The 17,106-nt window shown below is 49.4% G+C and overlaps 1 protein-coding gene across 1 annotated transcript in view; it reads right to left on the reverse strand.

The window, feature by feature from the left end:
- Nucleotides 1-1,340: 1,340 nt before the first annotated feature.
- Nucleotides 1,341-17,106, reverse strand: part of CLU (clusterin) — a 17,322-nt gene continuing 1,556 nt past the window's right edge. The window contains 8 exon segments of the mRNA XM_023216792.2: nucleotides 1,341-1,594; nucleotides 1,814-1,989; nucleotides 3,152-3,381; nucleotides 7,611-7,715; nucleotides 8,244-8,655; nucleotides 9,672-9,842; nucleotides 12,624-12,772; nucleotides 14,177-14,302. Of these exon segments, the coding sequence (XP_023072560.2) occupies nucleotides 1,585-1,594; nucleotides 1,814-1,989; nucleotides 3,152-3,381; nucleotides 7,611-7,715; nucleotides 8,244-8,655; nucleotides 9,672-9,842; nucleotides 12,624-12,772; nucleotides 14,177-14,302 (1,379 nt within the window). The 3' untranslated portion in view covers nucleotides 1,341-1,584.

Below are 17,106 nucleotides of genomic sequence, written 5' to 3' on the forward strand. Positions count from 1 at the left end.
ACCCCGTCTCTACTAAAAATACAAAAATTAGCTGGTGGTATGTGCCTGTAGTCCCAGCTACTCAGGAGGCTGAGGCAGGAGAACTGCTTGAACCTTGGAGTTGGAGGTTGTAGTGAGCCAAGATCGCACGCTGCACTCCAACCTGGGCAACAGAGTGAGACTCCGTCTCGAAGAAAAACAAAAGCAGCAGCAACCAAAAAACCCACTGAATATAGTGACTGCCAGAGCCTAGTAACATAACAATGGAAAAGAGAAAGTAACTTTTGAAACAGTGTGACATTAATGTGACATATACTTTACAATTATGATCACTTAAACACATATCTTTGACCTCATAATCCTAATTAATGTATATCATTAAGTGAATCACACTGACTTTACTCTGAATTTCCCTGACAGCCATACTAAAATACTTACCTTGGACATAAGCTAAGCTTTAAGTTTGTTGTTTATAACTTCAAAGAGAGACAAGGGACAGTGACTTAAGAATATTCTAAGCTATAAATTTACATGTGGACTTTGCTACACACCTGGCATGCAGCCAGATGAGTTTTGTTCCATTGCAGTACGTCTGATGACCAGAATTCTATAGAGAACATTAATAAACGAAAAGCCTGAGCTTTAAGACTGAGATTGGTACCATGGGTAGTCATGGCCACCTGCTGGCAGCGTAGGGTGCTGCAGCCCAGCTATGGTTCAGACTGAAAGCAGAGAAACTCCTGTGGTCCAGGGAAAGATAGGAAGACTGTATAAACTGGCAGTGGACAGGAAATGCCGGTCAAGAAGGTGCCCCTGGGATGCTGAGCTCTTACAACTCGCAATCAACAGCTCTTACAAATAAAACTGCTGCAGAAGTAACAGCTCTTACAAATAAAACTGGTCATTTGGACTTCCGGGCACCAAATGTTTTCACAAGAAAAACATCAATTTTGCGTTATAATACTAAGTATATCTTACTGTTACTGCTTCTTCGCCTTAACTTTCAGCATATTCCTTTAGGAGATTGCCATGCCTTGGTCAGAATACATTGACAGTTTTATAATAGAACAGAAAAGCTTCAGTTTTCAGGAATATATTTTAGTTGGCTTGTTGAGAGAGAGACATCAGGGAGAGACATCTCTCTTCCTAAAAGCAAGCAATTCTTGAAGTAGATCAACCTTGTCGTCATATCCCTTTTATTCTCCACTGTATGACAGTCCCTGTAGCATCTCAGCCACTGCTTTTTTGTTTTTACTTATTTTCCACCCCACCCACCCCCCACCACCGCCCGCCCCCAATAGCAAAATGAAGACATGCTGGGAAGCCAGCAACTCAACATAAAAAGAGGACCCTCCATGCACTCAGCTCACAAGACAGTTTTATTGAATTAGTTGCATGCAGGAGCAGTTCTGTTCTTCCCATGAGCAGCAGATTCGAGTGTTAGAGTGCAGGATCCAGAGCGGGGAGTGGCTGGGCGAAGTTGGGGGCCTGGAGGCTGGGGCCTGGTCACTTGGTGACATGCAGAGTTCTCTCTGGGGGGCTGCAGCTCATCTCGGGGGAGCTGGACTCAGATGCCCCCGTAGGTCCAAAAGCAACATTCACATCTCACTCCTCCCTGAAATAAAAAAGAGTAATCCACCAAATAAAACATCCTCCAAAGGAAAAACAAAATTCCCGGTAACTTCCTGGCTTTGTTCTTGGGCTCTGGCTCCAGGTGGAGTCATTCCTACCAGACTATGGAGTCTGCACTTCGTTTGTTTTTTTGTGTTTGTTTTTTTGGCTCCCAGAGACTCACTGGGCCCTGCAGGCTGGCAGGAAAGACCCGCCTGCTTACCTTTGCTTTTTGCGGTATTCCTGCAGCGCTTTCTCCGCCACAGTCTCCATAAATTTAGGGTTCTTCCTGGAGACCTCTACAGGGACCGTCACAGTGATGGGATCAGAGTCAAAGAGCTTCACGACCACCTCAGTGACACCGGAAGGAACATCTGAGTCAGAAGTGTGGGAAGCCACCTTAATTGAACAAAAGAAAAGAGAAGAGCTGAAACACTGTGGTCAAAATGCGTGCATTTTGCAACAGAAGTCAGGCTTCTGATAGGGAAGTCCTCCCGCTCCTCTAAGAAAACCTGGAGAGCTGACCCCAGTGCTTCTTACGCATCTAGACATCAGTACAGCTCAGTGGACAAGTGACCTGGTTCACAGACACTCATGTGTTGGGGCAAATGCCATCTGTAAATGGCCAGCCCAGGGAGCACCCCAAAGAATAAAAGTGGTTTCCAAACATTTGCTTTGGGCAGCCATTGGTCAGACTAGAGTAGAAAAGAAATCCAGGGGGTCTGGAGGGAAGAAAGAAAAGAAAAAGAAGGGTGCCCAGTACTAGAAATAAGTTTTTTTTTATTTGATTTTTTTATTTTATATGTTATTTTGTTTTTGGTTTTTTTTTGGTTTGTTTGTTTAAGAGACAGAGTCTCACTCTGTCACCCAGGCTGGAGTGCCGTGGCGTAATCACAACTCACTGCAGCCTCCACCTCTGGGCTCAGGCAATCCTCCCACCTCAGCCTCCTGAATAGCTGGGACTACAAGTGTGTGCCACCACACCTGGCTGATTTTTGTATTTTTTGTAGAGAGGGAATCTTGCTATGTTGCCCAGACTGGTCTGAAATTCCTAGCCTCAAGCATTTCTCTTGCCTCGGCCTCCCAAAGTGCTGGGATTACGGCATGAGCCACCATCTCTGGCCGAGAGAGAAGTTTTTATCACTGGCAGAGAATGATGTACTAATTCACAAGCCATGTTACATGCCAGAGGGCAGCCATGTAGCTTTGAGGAAAGAACAGAGGCTTCTGGTTTATTCACAGGTTTGTGCACCAAAACAAAAACAACAACAACAAAATAGTCTTGGCAGTCAGGCAGTCAGGTTCGAATACCCACCCAAGTCACCCATCAGCTATCACACCTTGGACCTTGGCCAAGCTATGGAACCTCTCTTACTTTACTCCTCTGTAAAATAGAGTTATATTTTCCCCGAGTGGGTGATGAGGCTTCCAGGCAACAAGGGCACCTAACGTTTTCTATTTCCTGCCATGTGATAAATGCTTGATCAAAAGCACACATGCCCCTGCTCCCGATCACAGCTCAGGCTCCCCAACCACAGCATATGGCTGGGACACAGCTCACCGTGGTGACCCGCAGATAGTACTGGTCTTCGCCTTGCGTGAGGTTTGCCAGCCGGGACACCCAGTTAAACTGCTCGTTCAGCTGCTCCAGCAAGGAGGAGGTGTTGAGCATCTTCCACTGGTAGGACTGCAGCAGCTCGTTGTATTTCCTGGTCAACCTCTCAGCGACCTGGAGGGAGTCGTTGAGCTCCCGCCGCAGCTGAGCCTGGGAGGGGTTGTTGGCCGAACAGTCTGCCCAGAGATGGAAGAAACGAAAGGCAGAGGTGTGAAGGGAAGGCTACAAAGGGATAGAAGCATGAATGAATGGAAGTCAGGACATGCAGCTGGGAACAAAAGCAGTGCTTCCCTAAGGGAAGGGCCCAAACTGGAATTGTCCACAACAAAATAAAGGTTTTGCCTCGGACTGTGAATCTAGATGCTGCTTCCATCATCCAGAAAGTCTTTTGGGTTTTTTGTTTTTGTTTCTGTTTTTTTGAGACAGAGTTTTGCTCTGTTGCCTAGGCTGGAGTACAGTGGCGAGATCTCGGCTCACTGCAGCCTCGACTTCCCAGGCTCAGGCTATCCTCCAACCTCAGCCTCCTGAGTAGCTGGGGCTACAGGCACATGCCACTATGCCCAGCTAATTTTTGCATTTTTTGTAGAGATGGGGTTTCTCTATGTTTCCCAGGCTGGTCTCAAACTCCTGGGCTCAACCAGTCTGCCCAAAGTGCTGGGATTACAAGTGTGAGCCACCACGCCCAGCCTGAGAAGCCTTGCTCTGGAAAAATATGTCAACTGACCTAAACAGTGTGCTTCGTGACATCATTAATTGATCTTTGGGTGCCAGACCCTTATCTCTTGTGACAAACTGTGTTGACCACACTTCCAAAAGCGTTGATCTCAAGTTCTTCATGTTCTCAGATCTGGAGTGGCTCTCACTGCCAGAAATCATTTCCAGAGAGGAGGAATATTACTCACAGCTGCCATTTGTGTGGTACCGCCTGCGTCCCAGACACCACAGAAAGTTCTCTCTGGATATCCTTTTTCCCTAAGATTGGATCTGTTCTGACTTAAGGATTAGCACTCCTATTTGACCAATAATGTAACTGAGGTCCACAGAAGTAGTAATAAGTAGCTTACCTAGAGCCATAGAAGAAATGATCTCCGGGCCCAGGATTGAACCAGGGTCTTCAGCTCCAAAGCTGGGGCTCTTCCTACCCTGGGTCTGTGGTTCTGGACAATCCTCCAAGCTTGTCTTTTTTTTTTTTTTTTTTTTTTTTTTTTTTTTTTTTTTTGAGACAGAGTTTTGCTCTTGTTGCCCGGGCTGGAGTGCAATGGCGTGACCTGGCTCACTGCAACCTCCGCCTCCCGGGTTCAAGCAATTCTCCTGCCTCAGCCTCCAGAGTAGCTGGGATTACAGGTGCCTGCCACCACCCCTGGGTGATTTTTTGTATTTTTAGGAGAGACGGGGTTTCACCATGTTGGCTAGGCTGGTCTCAAACTCCTGACCTCAGGGGACCCACCCACTTCGGCCTCTCAAAGTGCTGGGATTACAGGCGTGAGCCAATGCACCCAGTCCAAGTTTGTCTTTTGAGCATATCTGCAGAGGTGGCAGTTCCGGTGCCAAGAGTTCATGCAGCTGATACACTGGCACCTGGTGGCCGGGGGTCCTTGCCCGCCTACCTGCCCGCCCGTGGCTGGTCACTGAGTTCATCAAGAGAGCAGGGAAAAGAGAATTCATTCCTCTTGGCCCTGAGCTGCAAGTTGTCAGATTCATTAAGAGCTGGAAACTGCCCACTAGCTCTTACTGTTTTTCTCCCCCTAAGTTATTTCAAAAATATCCAGAGGCAGGTACATCAGATGTGAGTTAGGGGAAGGGAGATTTTGCCTATGCTTTAGGATGATGACTGCAATTATTTATAGTAAAATAAAATGTTAGGTGGGGAAAGAAACAGAATTACTAACAAGATGCCAGGTTGAAAATAAATATGTAATAAATAGTCTTCACTATTTTACCAAAAAATAATTTTAAAATAAGAAAAATCAGCCAGGCGTGGTGGCTCACACCTGTAATCCCAGCACTTTGGGAGGCTGAGGCAGGCTGATCACTTGAGGTCACGAGTTTGAGACCAGCCTGGCCAATATGGTGAAACCCTGTCTCTATTAAAAATACAAAAACTAGCCAGGCATGGTGGCGCATAGCCATAGTCCCAGCTACACAGGAGGGAGGGGCAGGAGAATCGCTTGAACCCAGGAAGCAGAGGTTGCAGCGAGTGAAAACTGCGCTGCCGCATTCCAGCCTGGGTGACAGAGCAAGACCCTGTCTTAAAAAAAATAAAATAAAATAAGAAAAGTCCTTGAGAGCCGAGGCTTAGTCTAGAATAGAGGTTCTCTACTGGGGTGACGCTGTCGCCCAGGGAGATTTAGCAAGTTCTGAAGTTGGTTGTCACAACGAAGGGAAGGGAGCTGCTGTCCTCTAGTGGGTAGAGGCCAGGAGTGCTGCCAAACGCCCTGAACTGCTCAGGACAGCCCCCCACGACAAAGAATGACCTGGCCCAAAATGTCGGCACTGCTCACACCTGTAATCCCAGCACTCTGGGAGGCCGAGGTAGGAGGATCACTTGAGCCCAGGAGTTGGAGACCAGCTTGGGCAACATAGCAAGATCCCATCTCTACTAAAAATAAAAAAATTAGCCAAGCATGGTGGCACACCCGTGTAGTCTGTTACTCAGGAGGCTGAGGCAGGAGGATCAGGCTGCAGCCACTGGGTGATAGAGAGAGACCCTGTCTCAAAAAAAAAAAAAAAAAAAAATCAATAGCGCTGAAATTGAGAAATCCTGGTCTAGAGGTCCCAGGCAGTACATGCTTATATGGTTGCAAACACCTTAAATAACAGTAGGCAGTCCTCTTCAGTGTGGACTATTTAGCTTAGCTTACAGAATTACTCTTACCAATAATCCTCTAAGAATCTATCTCAGGCCAGGCACGGTGGCTCACACCTGTAATCCCAGAACTTTGGGAGGCTGAGGCGGGCAGATTACTTGAGGTCAGGAATTCAAGACCAGCCTGGCCAACATAGTGAAACCCCGTCTCTACTAAAAATGCAAAAATTAGCTGAGCGTGCTGGTGCACACCTGCACTCCCAGCTGCTGAGGAGGCTGAGGCAGGAGAATCACTTGAACCCAGGAGGCAGAGGTTGCAGTGAGCCAAGATAGAACCACTGTACTCCAGCTATAATCAATGACTGGTAAGACTGGCGCCAGCTGCGCTCTCAGCTGTAATCAATGACGGTTAAGATTGGCACCAGATCTGAGCCCAGCCTGCAACAACAGAGTAAAAATCAGCATAAGAGGTCCAACCTGGGCCCCGGCAACTGGACATCTTCTCTTCAGGCCCTAACGTGACTCACTTTCTTGTGGTGAGGTACCATGTAATTGATGCCACTCTGTGATATTTTTATAGAAAAGGCCCCAAGGCCTGGTTGTGCACTCATCTACAGTGACTTACACTTCAGCCTCTTAAAGCACGACTGTTTATTTTGCAGTGGCTTCTAAAATTACAGGAGTGAGGCTAGGAATGTTTAACTAGACCCTGGCGGCCTGCCATGGGAAACTCAAACTAAGCATTAAGTAAGAGCAAAGCCACCAGATCGATAAGCTGTTTACAAGGGGAAACAATTAACTCTTTCTGAGTATGAACTGCTGTGTACCAGGAACTAGTCCAAACACTGTCACAGCTGTTATCTCTAAGTGGAAAGAAGTAACCCATAACGAGAGCTGGTGAAACGGAGGGGGACAGTTGAAGGGAAATATTCCCTTTGCCTAGGGGATCAACCAGCCGACCAAAGGGACTATTGCTTGGATGCCCAGGTACTGAGATCTGTGACTTCTGTGGCCAGAGGCTGGGAGGGGCCCCGGGAGAGAACACAGTGCCCTAGGATTGAAGCCCAGCTCACCCCTGTCGGGGTCAATCTTGGATAAGTTATTAACTTTTTTATGGCTCAGTTTCCTCAGAGGGTCATTCTGAGGAAATGTATGTCGAGTGTTTAGAACAGTGCCTGGCCTCTGGTCAGTTTTGTTAAACAAAATACATACTGTCTGCAATTTCGTAATCTGCAGAGGGAAATGAAGATGCTTACAACGCCTGGCACTTGGGAACAGAATCACTGAGGAGTCCCAGGGGGATGACTTTTTTCGACAAGCTTTTTTCAACACGGGCCCGATGGGGTGGAGGGCACTTGTACATCTCTATCGACGTCTCACCGACTTCAGCGACAGCCTCGCATCATCATCTCATTCTAAGGCGAGGAACCCAACCTGCGTGAAGCTCAGGACCTGCCCCAGGTCACAGCCCAAAGGCGGTAGAGCTGGAATCCAAATGCTTATCTGTCTGACACCATAAAAGCAGTACCAGTGAGGTCCCAGTAACCCCAGGACACAAGGTATCGGAGGGGGCAGCTTGTGGTCTGGACCCCGACTCACCCACAGACAAGATCTCCCGGCACTTGTCACACTGGTCCTTCATCCGCAGGCAGCCTGTGGAGTTGTGGCGGATCTCCCGGCACACAGCCCGGTCGTCATCGCCTTCTGGGGACACACGAGGGAAGAAGAGTCAGTCATCCAGCCATGCAGAGATGGAACCCGCTGATTCCTATTGTTATTTTTATTTATTTTTTATTTTAGAGACAGGGTCTCACTCTGTTGCCCAGGCTGAAGTGCAATGGTGCAATCATAGATCACTGCAGCCTCCAACTTCTAGGCTCAGATGACTCTCTTGCCTCAGCCTCCCAAGTAGCAGGACTACAGGTGTGTACCACCACACCCGGTTAATTTTTTTAAGTTTTTATTTTTGTAGAGACAGGATCTCACTGTCTTGGCCAGGCTGGTCTCAAATTCCTGGCCTCAAATGATCCTCCCGCCTTGGCCTCCCAAAGTGCTGGCATCCCAGGCATGAGCCACCACGCCCAGCTCAGTTCTTTTCCTCTTTAAATAAGAGTAATATCACCCTTGTGATATTGCTGGGGAAAAATCGAGATGACACCCACTGAGCCCTCGGCATGGTTCTCAGCATCTAACGGGTTGCTCAAAAGGCTGTGAGCTTCCACCCCTTCTCACCTCGTATGAATTCCGTGGGTGGGTGCTGGAAGGCCGGGCTGTGGAAGTGGATATCCATGGCCTGCTGAGCCTCGTGTATCATCTCAAGGAAGGGCTGGAACATGGCGTGGAAGTTCAGGGGCTCATACGGAGAAAAGGGCATCAAGCTGCGGACGATGCGGGACTTGGGAAAGAAGAAGTGAGGCCTCCGGTGGGGCAGGCTGAAGGGCAGGAAGTGGTAGGAGTCCTGGGGCTCCCGGGCGAAGAACCTGTCCTGGAAGAGCTCGTCCATGATGCTGGATGCGCGGCTGAAGCGGTCCTGCATGACATCCATCATGTGTGTCTGCTGCCGGTCGTTCTCCAGCAGGGAGTCGATGCGGTCGCCGTTTATCCAGAAGTAGAAGGGTGAGCTCTGGTTCAGGAACTCCTCGAGCTGGGACAGCCAGCATGGGCACAGTTAGGAGAAGCTCACCAAGGCCATGGCCTTCTGGCGTCCCACTCCCCGGGGAGCCAGGCCAGGCCCTGCCCATGGCTGTAACAATCACATAGCAAGTGACCAACAGCCCAGCTGGACCAGCCCCCGGCACCCCAACTGTCAGGTCCATGCCCCTTCCTTTTACCTCCCTCCATGGGGGACAGTTTTGAGACACCTGGGAGGCCATAAGAGTCACAAGGCCCAACATTTCAGGTTCATCCACGGTCATCTTTGGCCACCAATGATATCCACCCCCTGCTCAGCTAAGGGCCAACTGATGTGACTTCAGGGACTGGAGCAATTCACTGAGTCCCAATCAAAAAAGCCTTGCAGCAGAGGACAGGAGCAATACTAATATACTAAAAAAATCTTACATTGGCTGGGCACAGTGGCACACATCTGTAATCCCAACAATTTGGGAGGCAAGGTAGGAAGATTACTTGAGCTTAGGAGTTTGAGACCAGCCTGGGCAACATGGCCAAACTCCAAGTTTACAAACAAAATACAAAAATTAGCTGGGTATGGTGGTGCGTGCCTGTGGTCCCAGCTACTTGGGAGGCTGAGGTGGGAGGATCACCTGAACCCAGGAGGTCAAAGCTGCAGTGAAACATGATCACACCACTGCACTCCAGCCTGGGTGACAGAGTGAGACCCTGTCTCAAAATAAAAAGAAAAAAGTTATTAAATCCTTCCACATAAGTGGACACAGGGCTCTGCCATCCCACGAAGCGGTTATGTCATCTAGCTAAGCACTGCTGCATGAGTTTTCTAAGAGAAGGTAGATACCTGGCCTACATCCTTTTGATGACTCCACTCTCACTACTCATGCCAGACATTACCAATGGAGCATGGCACTCTGGGCCCCAATGCAGCCAGCCAATACTAATCAATTGCATCTGGCATGTGGAATGAAGCATATTTCACTAGGCTCCCGTCCTTCCCCACTCAGCCTTGGCCACTGTGTCCCTTTTCACCTGGCGGCCAACCAGGCCCGAGCCACTTCTGCAGACGCGTGCGTAGAACTTCATGCAGGTCTGTTTCAGGCAGGGCTTACACTCTTCCCAGAGGGCCATCATGGTCTCATTGCACACTCCTGGGAACTCCTTCAGCTTTGTCTCAGATTCCCTGGTCTCATTTAGGGCATCCTACAGGAAGACATGAGGCTGGCTGAGTCACACAGAGACCACAGGCTCACACACCCAAGGAGGTGCTGGGTGCCAGGCCCTCTGCCCAGGGCAGGCCTTCCCACAGGATGGCCACCCAGCATGCAAGTGCGCACCCCTGCTCCAGTTCAGGCTTCCCTTCATTCACCCATCTGGAATCCCCTTCCCACTCGGCTTGAAGAATCCACTCATCCTTTAAGATCCAACGGTTCCCTAACTCCTAGAAGCTTCCCAACTCCTGGAACCCAGGTGGACAGCACCTCTCTCTGATTTAGTGCGCTGATCATCTACTCAGTGACTACCCTGAAGCCTCATTTTCTATTCTCTGCTTCTGGTGTTTAAATTTCATCTTCCAAAGCAGGCTGCAGACTCCCTGAATCTTATCTTTCTATTGCAACCATGCCCCCTGGCATGCAAAGGGAATGGCAGGCTTTCAACACCAAAGTCACACCAGCTGTCACAATTCTCTAATGGGTCCTTGCCACTTGACCCAATAATTCTCTAAGAATCTCTCAGGCCAGGTGCAGCGGCTCACACCTGTAATCCTAGCACTCTGGGAGGCCAAGGCGGGCATATTACTTGAGGTCAGAAGTTCGAGACCAGCCTGGCCAACATGGTGAAACCCCGTCTCTACTAAAAATACAAAAATTAGCTGGTGTGGTGGTGCACACCTGCACTCCCAGCTACTTGGGATGCTGAGGCAGGAGAATCACTTGAACCCACGAGGTGGAGGTTGCAGTGAACTGAGATCAAACCACTACACTCCAGCCTGGGTGACAGAGCGAAACTCTGTCTCAAAAAACAAAACAAAAGAAAACACTCTATCTCAAAGGAATCCCCTGACAAAGAAAAAGATGCTTAAAAATATTCGGTACAGTATTAACCTATGGCAAAAAAAAAAAAAAAAAAAAAAAAAAAAAAAAAAAAAAAAAAAAAAATCAGAATCAACCCAGATGCTTAAAAGAGACAGGTTAAACAAACTGTGGTTCCTACAAAGAATAAATGGTACATCATTACAAAGCATGTTTATAGTCCATTTTGAATATTATCATATGTACTCTTTATGTCAAAAATTCATAATTTTGTACATAGCCACAGTCAAAAAAGCACAGAGGAAAAGAATAGGAAGAAATAGATCAAACGTTAACAGTGACTTGTCCTTGGGCAAAAGGATTATGGAAAAACTTTTCCTCTTCTACTTTTCTATATTAAAGTCTCTATAAATGAGTGTATTAGTCTTCAAAAAAAATTAGCCTATCCACACCTCAGAGTTATGTGAGGTCTTTGTCTTGCTCCATCACTCCCTGTCCGCTGCTGGGCAAAGACAGCCCACCTCCCACTGAGCCAAGACACAAGTGCCACCCATGCTGCCTACTTCCTTTCCTTCTGGCTCACCTACTCCTCAACTAAGACGTAGCTCTTAGTTGTAGCTCTTTGAGACATGCTCTTTTCTCCAAATGTGATGTGCTTTATTATAAAACCAGAATTGTTGAATGTCAAACTCCAGTGATAACCACAAAAGTGTGAGCATGTGACATGCTCCTTCCCCAGGAGCTATTTGAGGATTCTCATAGAATGGTGAGAACTGGCCTGTTAATCCCAGCACTTTGGGAGGCCAAGGCAGGCAGACCACGAGGTTAAGAGTTCGAGACCAGCCTGGCCAATATGGTGAAACCCCACCTCTACTAAAAATACAAAAAATTAGCTGGGTGTGGTGGTGCATGCCTGTAATCCCAGCTACTCAGGAGGCTGAGGCAGAGAATCGCTTGAACCCTAGAGGTGGAGGTTGCAGTGAGCTGAGATCGCACCATTGCACTCCAGCCTGGGCAACAGAGCAAGACTCCATCTCAAAAAAAAAAGAAAAGAAAAGAAAAGAAAAGAAAAGAAAAGAAAAGAATGGTGAGAACTGATACTGAGGCCAAGAAAGGGCATGAAACTTGAAAAAAAGGTAGAGCTGCATCCAGGCCAGCATTCCCTGAAGTGGCTCCCATGGAGCTGTGCGCAAAGCAGAAAAAAAAAAAAAAAAAAAATGAATTCCCTGGTCAATTTGGAAAACTCTGGGTTTCATGGAGTTACACAGGTTTCTTTACTGCACAACTTCTCAGAGCCTTTGAAATGCTTTTAATATGCATGATGGATCATGAAGCTGGCAGGTAGCTACATCTTAGCATCTGAAGTAGGGCGACTGTGAGAGGAGGTTTGTAGGATACTCTTAAGGAGACTTGATTTCTTAAATAAGTTGTTCATTGAATTATAGTGTTTTAGTTTTGTCGAATCATTAAGCACAGGATAGACCTGCTATATCCACTACTGGGCTTAAGATGTTTCTTTATTAAGTAGTCCAGAACTCTAGGAAGATGTGGGGTGCAGTGTGCCTGCCTTAACCCTAACTGTATCAACCCGACTAGATAAGCTTCCTGAAGGTTGGACACCCCCCCCCGCCGGGCCCCCCCCCCCCCACCCCATCCAGAGCCTGCTTGGAACTACTACGTGGTCAGGGTTTAGAAGCATCTATTGAAATGAATCTGGGCATTAGGCCTTGGGCCAGGCTTATAACAAAACCTGATCCAAGATCTCACTCCCTGATGCTTTCAAAAGCGAATGAACCTTTCCTACTTCTTAACTACAGCCCCAGCATCAGCTGACACAGCCTGGGAGGACTGCGGGTCACCATGGCAACCCAGCAAGGCAGCGTGCAGTGACCCCCTCCCTCGCCTCCAGTGGGATGGTCAAGGCAGGGTGGCGTTCGTGGCTTCTCCTGACCTCTTTCTTCTTCTTGGCTTCCTCTAGGTTGCTGAGCAGTGTCTTGCGCTCTTCGTTTGTTTTTTCTATGAGAGTCTTTATCTCTTTCACCCCGTTGACAGCATTTTGAATTTCCTTATTGACGTACTTACTTCCCTGATCGGACATTTCTGCAAGAGAAGTGCAAGAGGTAGCATGAGGCGAGAGGAAGACGTGGCCTCGGGATGTAATCCTGGAATGAGCTGGAATGGCCAGAAAGGCCCGTTCAGTTCAGGGCTGTCAAGACTGGGACCCTCACCCCTGCCGGCAGGCAGCAGCATGGCCCCAGCCTTGCCCTGGCACAGGCTCCCATCACAGGCTCCTTGCTGACTACACCCTACTGCTCAGAAATGCAGACCACGGGAGCTGGCACACTGGCACACCCAGAGCTATGCTCAACCACTGCCGCGTGCCCCTGGAGAATGAGCCGGGTGCAGAAGAAACTTGTCAAGGAAAAAAAAAAAAAAAAAAAAACCCAGAAGTGTCAGCTCTGAAGCATCAAAATATAAAATATTGTTATTTTGGACACATATCTTTCTAGAGTTCAGTTTAACCAGACATGTGTATTACTTTGTTCCAATGCAGTGCCAGGTGACAGGAATAAGATGAGTAAATAAGGCATAGCACCGGTGACAAATGCAGCAAAACACTGTGTCACCTAAGTGCTACTTCACTGGTATTTATCCCATGCCAAGCACTGCGCCGAACACTTCATGTGCAGTTTACATAATGCTCCAGCCCCCTGCCACGCCCACTTCGCAGAGGGAGACATGGGAAGTGTGGTATGAGAAAGGGTCAAAGTGTCAATCAGGTAGGAGGAGTACGTCCTGGAGGTCTAACATACAGGTGGTGCTTATAGTTAATAACACCATATGATAACTGGAAATTTGCTAAGAGAGTAGATTTTAAGTCTTCCCACCATCCCACCATAAAAAGTGGTCATCATTTCAATGTATGTGCATTTCAAAACATCATGTCATATACCTTAAATATACACAATTTTTATTTGTTAATTATATCGCAATAAAACGGGGGGTGGGGGCAGTGTCATGAGATCAAGATAGTGGCCCAAAGTCACCCAGCTGAGAAGAGGTGAAACAGACTCACACCCATGTCTGATCTGGGTTTTTAGCAATGATCCTGCAGAAGCAGTCAGCTCACAGGAGGGACAAGCTCTGGGCACTCCAAAGGGGAGAGGGATAAGAGCTCCAATGGTCTAGACACAGCTTCGTGGAGGAGGCCTGGGAGCTGGGCCAAGGGGCCTGGGAAGGGAACAGCTGAATGAAATACAGCAGCCGAAAGTGCTTGGGAAATGCCTGCAAATGCCGGCAGTCTAATGCACGCAGGACCTGAACTGGGAGCCTGGGAGCTGAGGCTCGGAGAAGGCCCAGACACAGGCACCCAGATCCAGTGCAAAAGATAAAAACGGTCTGTAACACTGGGGCCTGATAGAGAGGCACTGAGCGGAGTTGGCTACCCTGCCCTCTGACCTTATCACCCTGTGGCCAGAGGAACATCACGCTTGGTCTACTCACCCTGGAGCTCATTGTCCGAGACCGTCTGGTCCCCCAGGACCTGCCCACTCTCCCAGGTCAGCAGTAGCCCCACAAACAGCAGCAGAGTCTTCATCGTGCCTCCAATTCTGGAGTCCTTGCACGCCTCTGTTTGCAGAGAACAGGAGACCGTCATGGGAACAGCTTAGACAGCCTGCTGGCGTCCCGCCCACCTGCCGCCTGCAGCAGCTCCCCAGGGCCTCACTGCCCTCAGCTGTCCCCACAGCAGGCACTGCTGCACTTTTATTCCTAAGGAAATGGGGGAAAGGACCAGACTTGCCATGGACACCTCAAATGAAACGCGAAGGCAGGAGGTGCAGGGAGGGAGGGACTGCAGGACAGCAACGTTGAGTGGCCAAAACAAGAACCCTGGCACTGGAGGAGCCAGGCTCTTGTCCAAGCCACATCCTCCCCCGCAATCAGCGAGGCACACAGGCTTTCTGCATCCTGGCCTCCTTGTCCAGGGTGGTATCGATCATGTCAGACACTGAAAATACCCGCCTTAGGTCACGCATCCGTCCCTCCCCATGCCACCTCCACAGAGGGACTGCATCCCACAGACCAGCCACGTCCTCTGCAATGTGCATCTAAATCTTCACCCCAGCAGACACTCCCCATCCACCACAGCGCTGCAGCCCCCAGGGGGTCTCAGCACCACCTGAACTTGATTTTCAAGAGCCGGAGGCAGCAGCAGCCCTTCACACCGAATCCATCTGCATCCCTGGTGGGAGACTTGGACCCGGCTGCCTGTGCTTTCAGGGGTGGAAGTAGTGGAAGCCAGGAAGGACAATTCCCTTCAGAGAGTAGACAGGGTTCGCAGTGGCCCGAGGAGCAACCTTCCCAGAGAAAAGTCCCTTTGGAAGGACGAGTCCTTTTGCTCTGCCAGGCCCTCCATACGGCCCATCCCCTCTAAGCCCACAGCAGGCTGCCCTGCCAGTGTTCCTGCCACCACTGGGCTGGCTGCCCTGAGCCAGGGGGCACAGGCCACAGCCCCGGTCTTACACAATGGACCCTTTCCCAGAAGCTGAGGCTGTTGCATAAAACAGAAACCCCTCCCCCTGCACCCCACCCCTACCATCCCCCCTCCTAAGAACTGCTTATCTGAGCTCACCCATTTCCCATAACAGAACCAACAGGAAGGTGGGGTTCCCCTTCCTGAAATGGTTCACATCCAACACCCGCTCAACCCAGCAGGCCCATCTGGACACTCAGTAGCACATGAACAAGGAGTGCCTCTCACCAGAAGTAATCAGGCACACAGAGCCAGGGAGCAGCGTGGGAGAAGAGATGGGGTCAGCGCCTTCCCCAGAGACGGGGTGGGTGGTGGAGACCGGGCTCACCAGGAAGGCTGTGGTCTCACGGGCTCTGCCCCAGCTGCCCACTGAGCCCTGAAATGCCTCCAGCAGGAACAGAGCCTTTGTCATGCCAGAGAGACAAAGCCAGCCAGAAACACCTCTGCCAGGGGCCCCTGAAAGCAACAACTTCTGGAAAAACCCATTCAGAACTAGGTTCTGACCAGAAGACAGGGCGTTGGGCCCTGAAGAACGGGGCAGCCAAAGGCAAGATGCAGGAAAGGAATTCCAGACTCAGCAGCGGGCATAGAGAGCCTGGGGTCCCTGGTGAGCCATCCAGCTTAGAACTGGGAAGGGGGTCGTTCTTTCACCCAACCCCTCCACCTTAGCAGTGAGGCTGAAGCCCAGAGAGGGCATGGGACTCCCTAGGGCCCACAGCATGCTCATGGTAACCCCAGGATGAGAGCCCAGCCCTCCCGACCCCTAGTCCAGTGTTCTTTCCTTGATTCCAAGTCACTTAAATATCTGAGCCTCAGTTTCTTCATCTGTAAAATGGATCTAATCCACACCTCAGAGAGGAGAATGTGTTCTGTAAACAAGAGGGTCTTATGTAATCATAGTAAATTCTGACTACTTCAAAATTAGACTGAGGTCTGAGGCTGGGCATTGGCCGTGTCTAATCAACATGTCTGGAGGGGGGCAGGAAAACCGAGACAAGCACACAGAGGCCACCTGTGGTCCCCCCGACTGTGTGGCTCTGCTTTGGTGAAATGATTGACCACTTTTTAAAGTACTTATGAATCACTGCAGGGCTGGTTATAATGTTGGTTCTGAGTCAGAATCTGCTTTTCCAGCCAGTCTGCAGGTGATGTGGATGCTGCTGATCCGAGGAATGTTCTAGAACCATGACTGCAGAGCCGACCTCCTTTCCTTTGCTCAACTCACCTCCCCCCTCATCTCCTCTGCCTCCTGGGAGCCTGGCTGCCAGCTGCTCTGGGTGGAAGAGCCATGTCAAGGCCAAGGCCCTCCAGTCCCCAGCACTACCACACAGCCTCATTCCCCCTAAGAAGGCTTAAACCACCTGGCCTTGCTCCTTCTACCAGAAAAGGCCAGTTCTGTGGACAAAGGGGCTGTGCAGGTGAAGAGAAGGAGGAGATGGCGTGGGGAGCAGGCTGACTTTGAGAGCAACTCTGCTCCAGGCACACACTCCTGGGAGCTTTGAACTGAGCAACTTCCCAAAACATTTCCAAGCAGGGCAGGGCTGGAGGCTTAAGAAAATCAATGACCTGGTGGGGCGCAGTGATTCACACCTGTCATCCCAGCATTTTGGGAGGCCAAGGCAGGCAGATTACTTGAGGAGTTCGAGACCAGCCTGGCCAAGGTGGTGAAACCCTGTCTCTACTAAAAATACAAAAATAAGCCGGGTGTGGCAGCATGTGTCTGTAGTCCCAGCTACTCAGAGGCTGAGACACAAGAATAGATTGAACCTGGATGGGGGAGGTTGCAGTGAGCTGAGATCACGCTACTGCACTCCAGCCTGGGCAGCAGAGTGTGATTTGGTCTCAGAAATAATAATAATAATAATAATAATAATGATAATAATAATAATAATAATAATAG

The sequence above is a fragment of the Piliocolobus tephrosceles genome, chromosome 7 (assembly GCF_002776525.5).
Source record: "Piliocolobus tephrosceles isolate RC106 chromosome 7, ASM277652v3, whole genome shotgun sequence".
Taxonomy (NCBI): Eukaryota; Metazoa; Chordata; class Mammalia; order Primates; family Cercopithecidae; genus Piliocolobus; species Piliocolobus tephrosceles.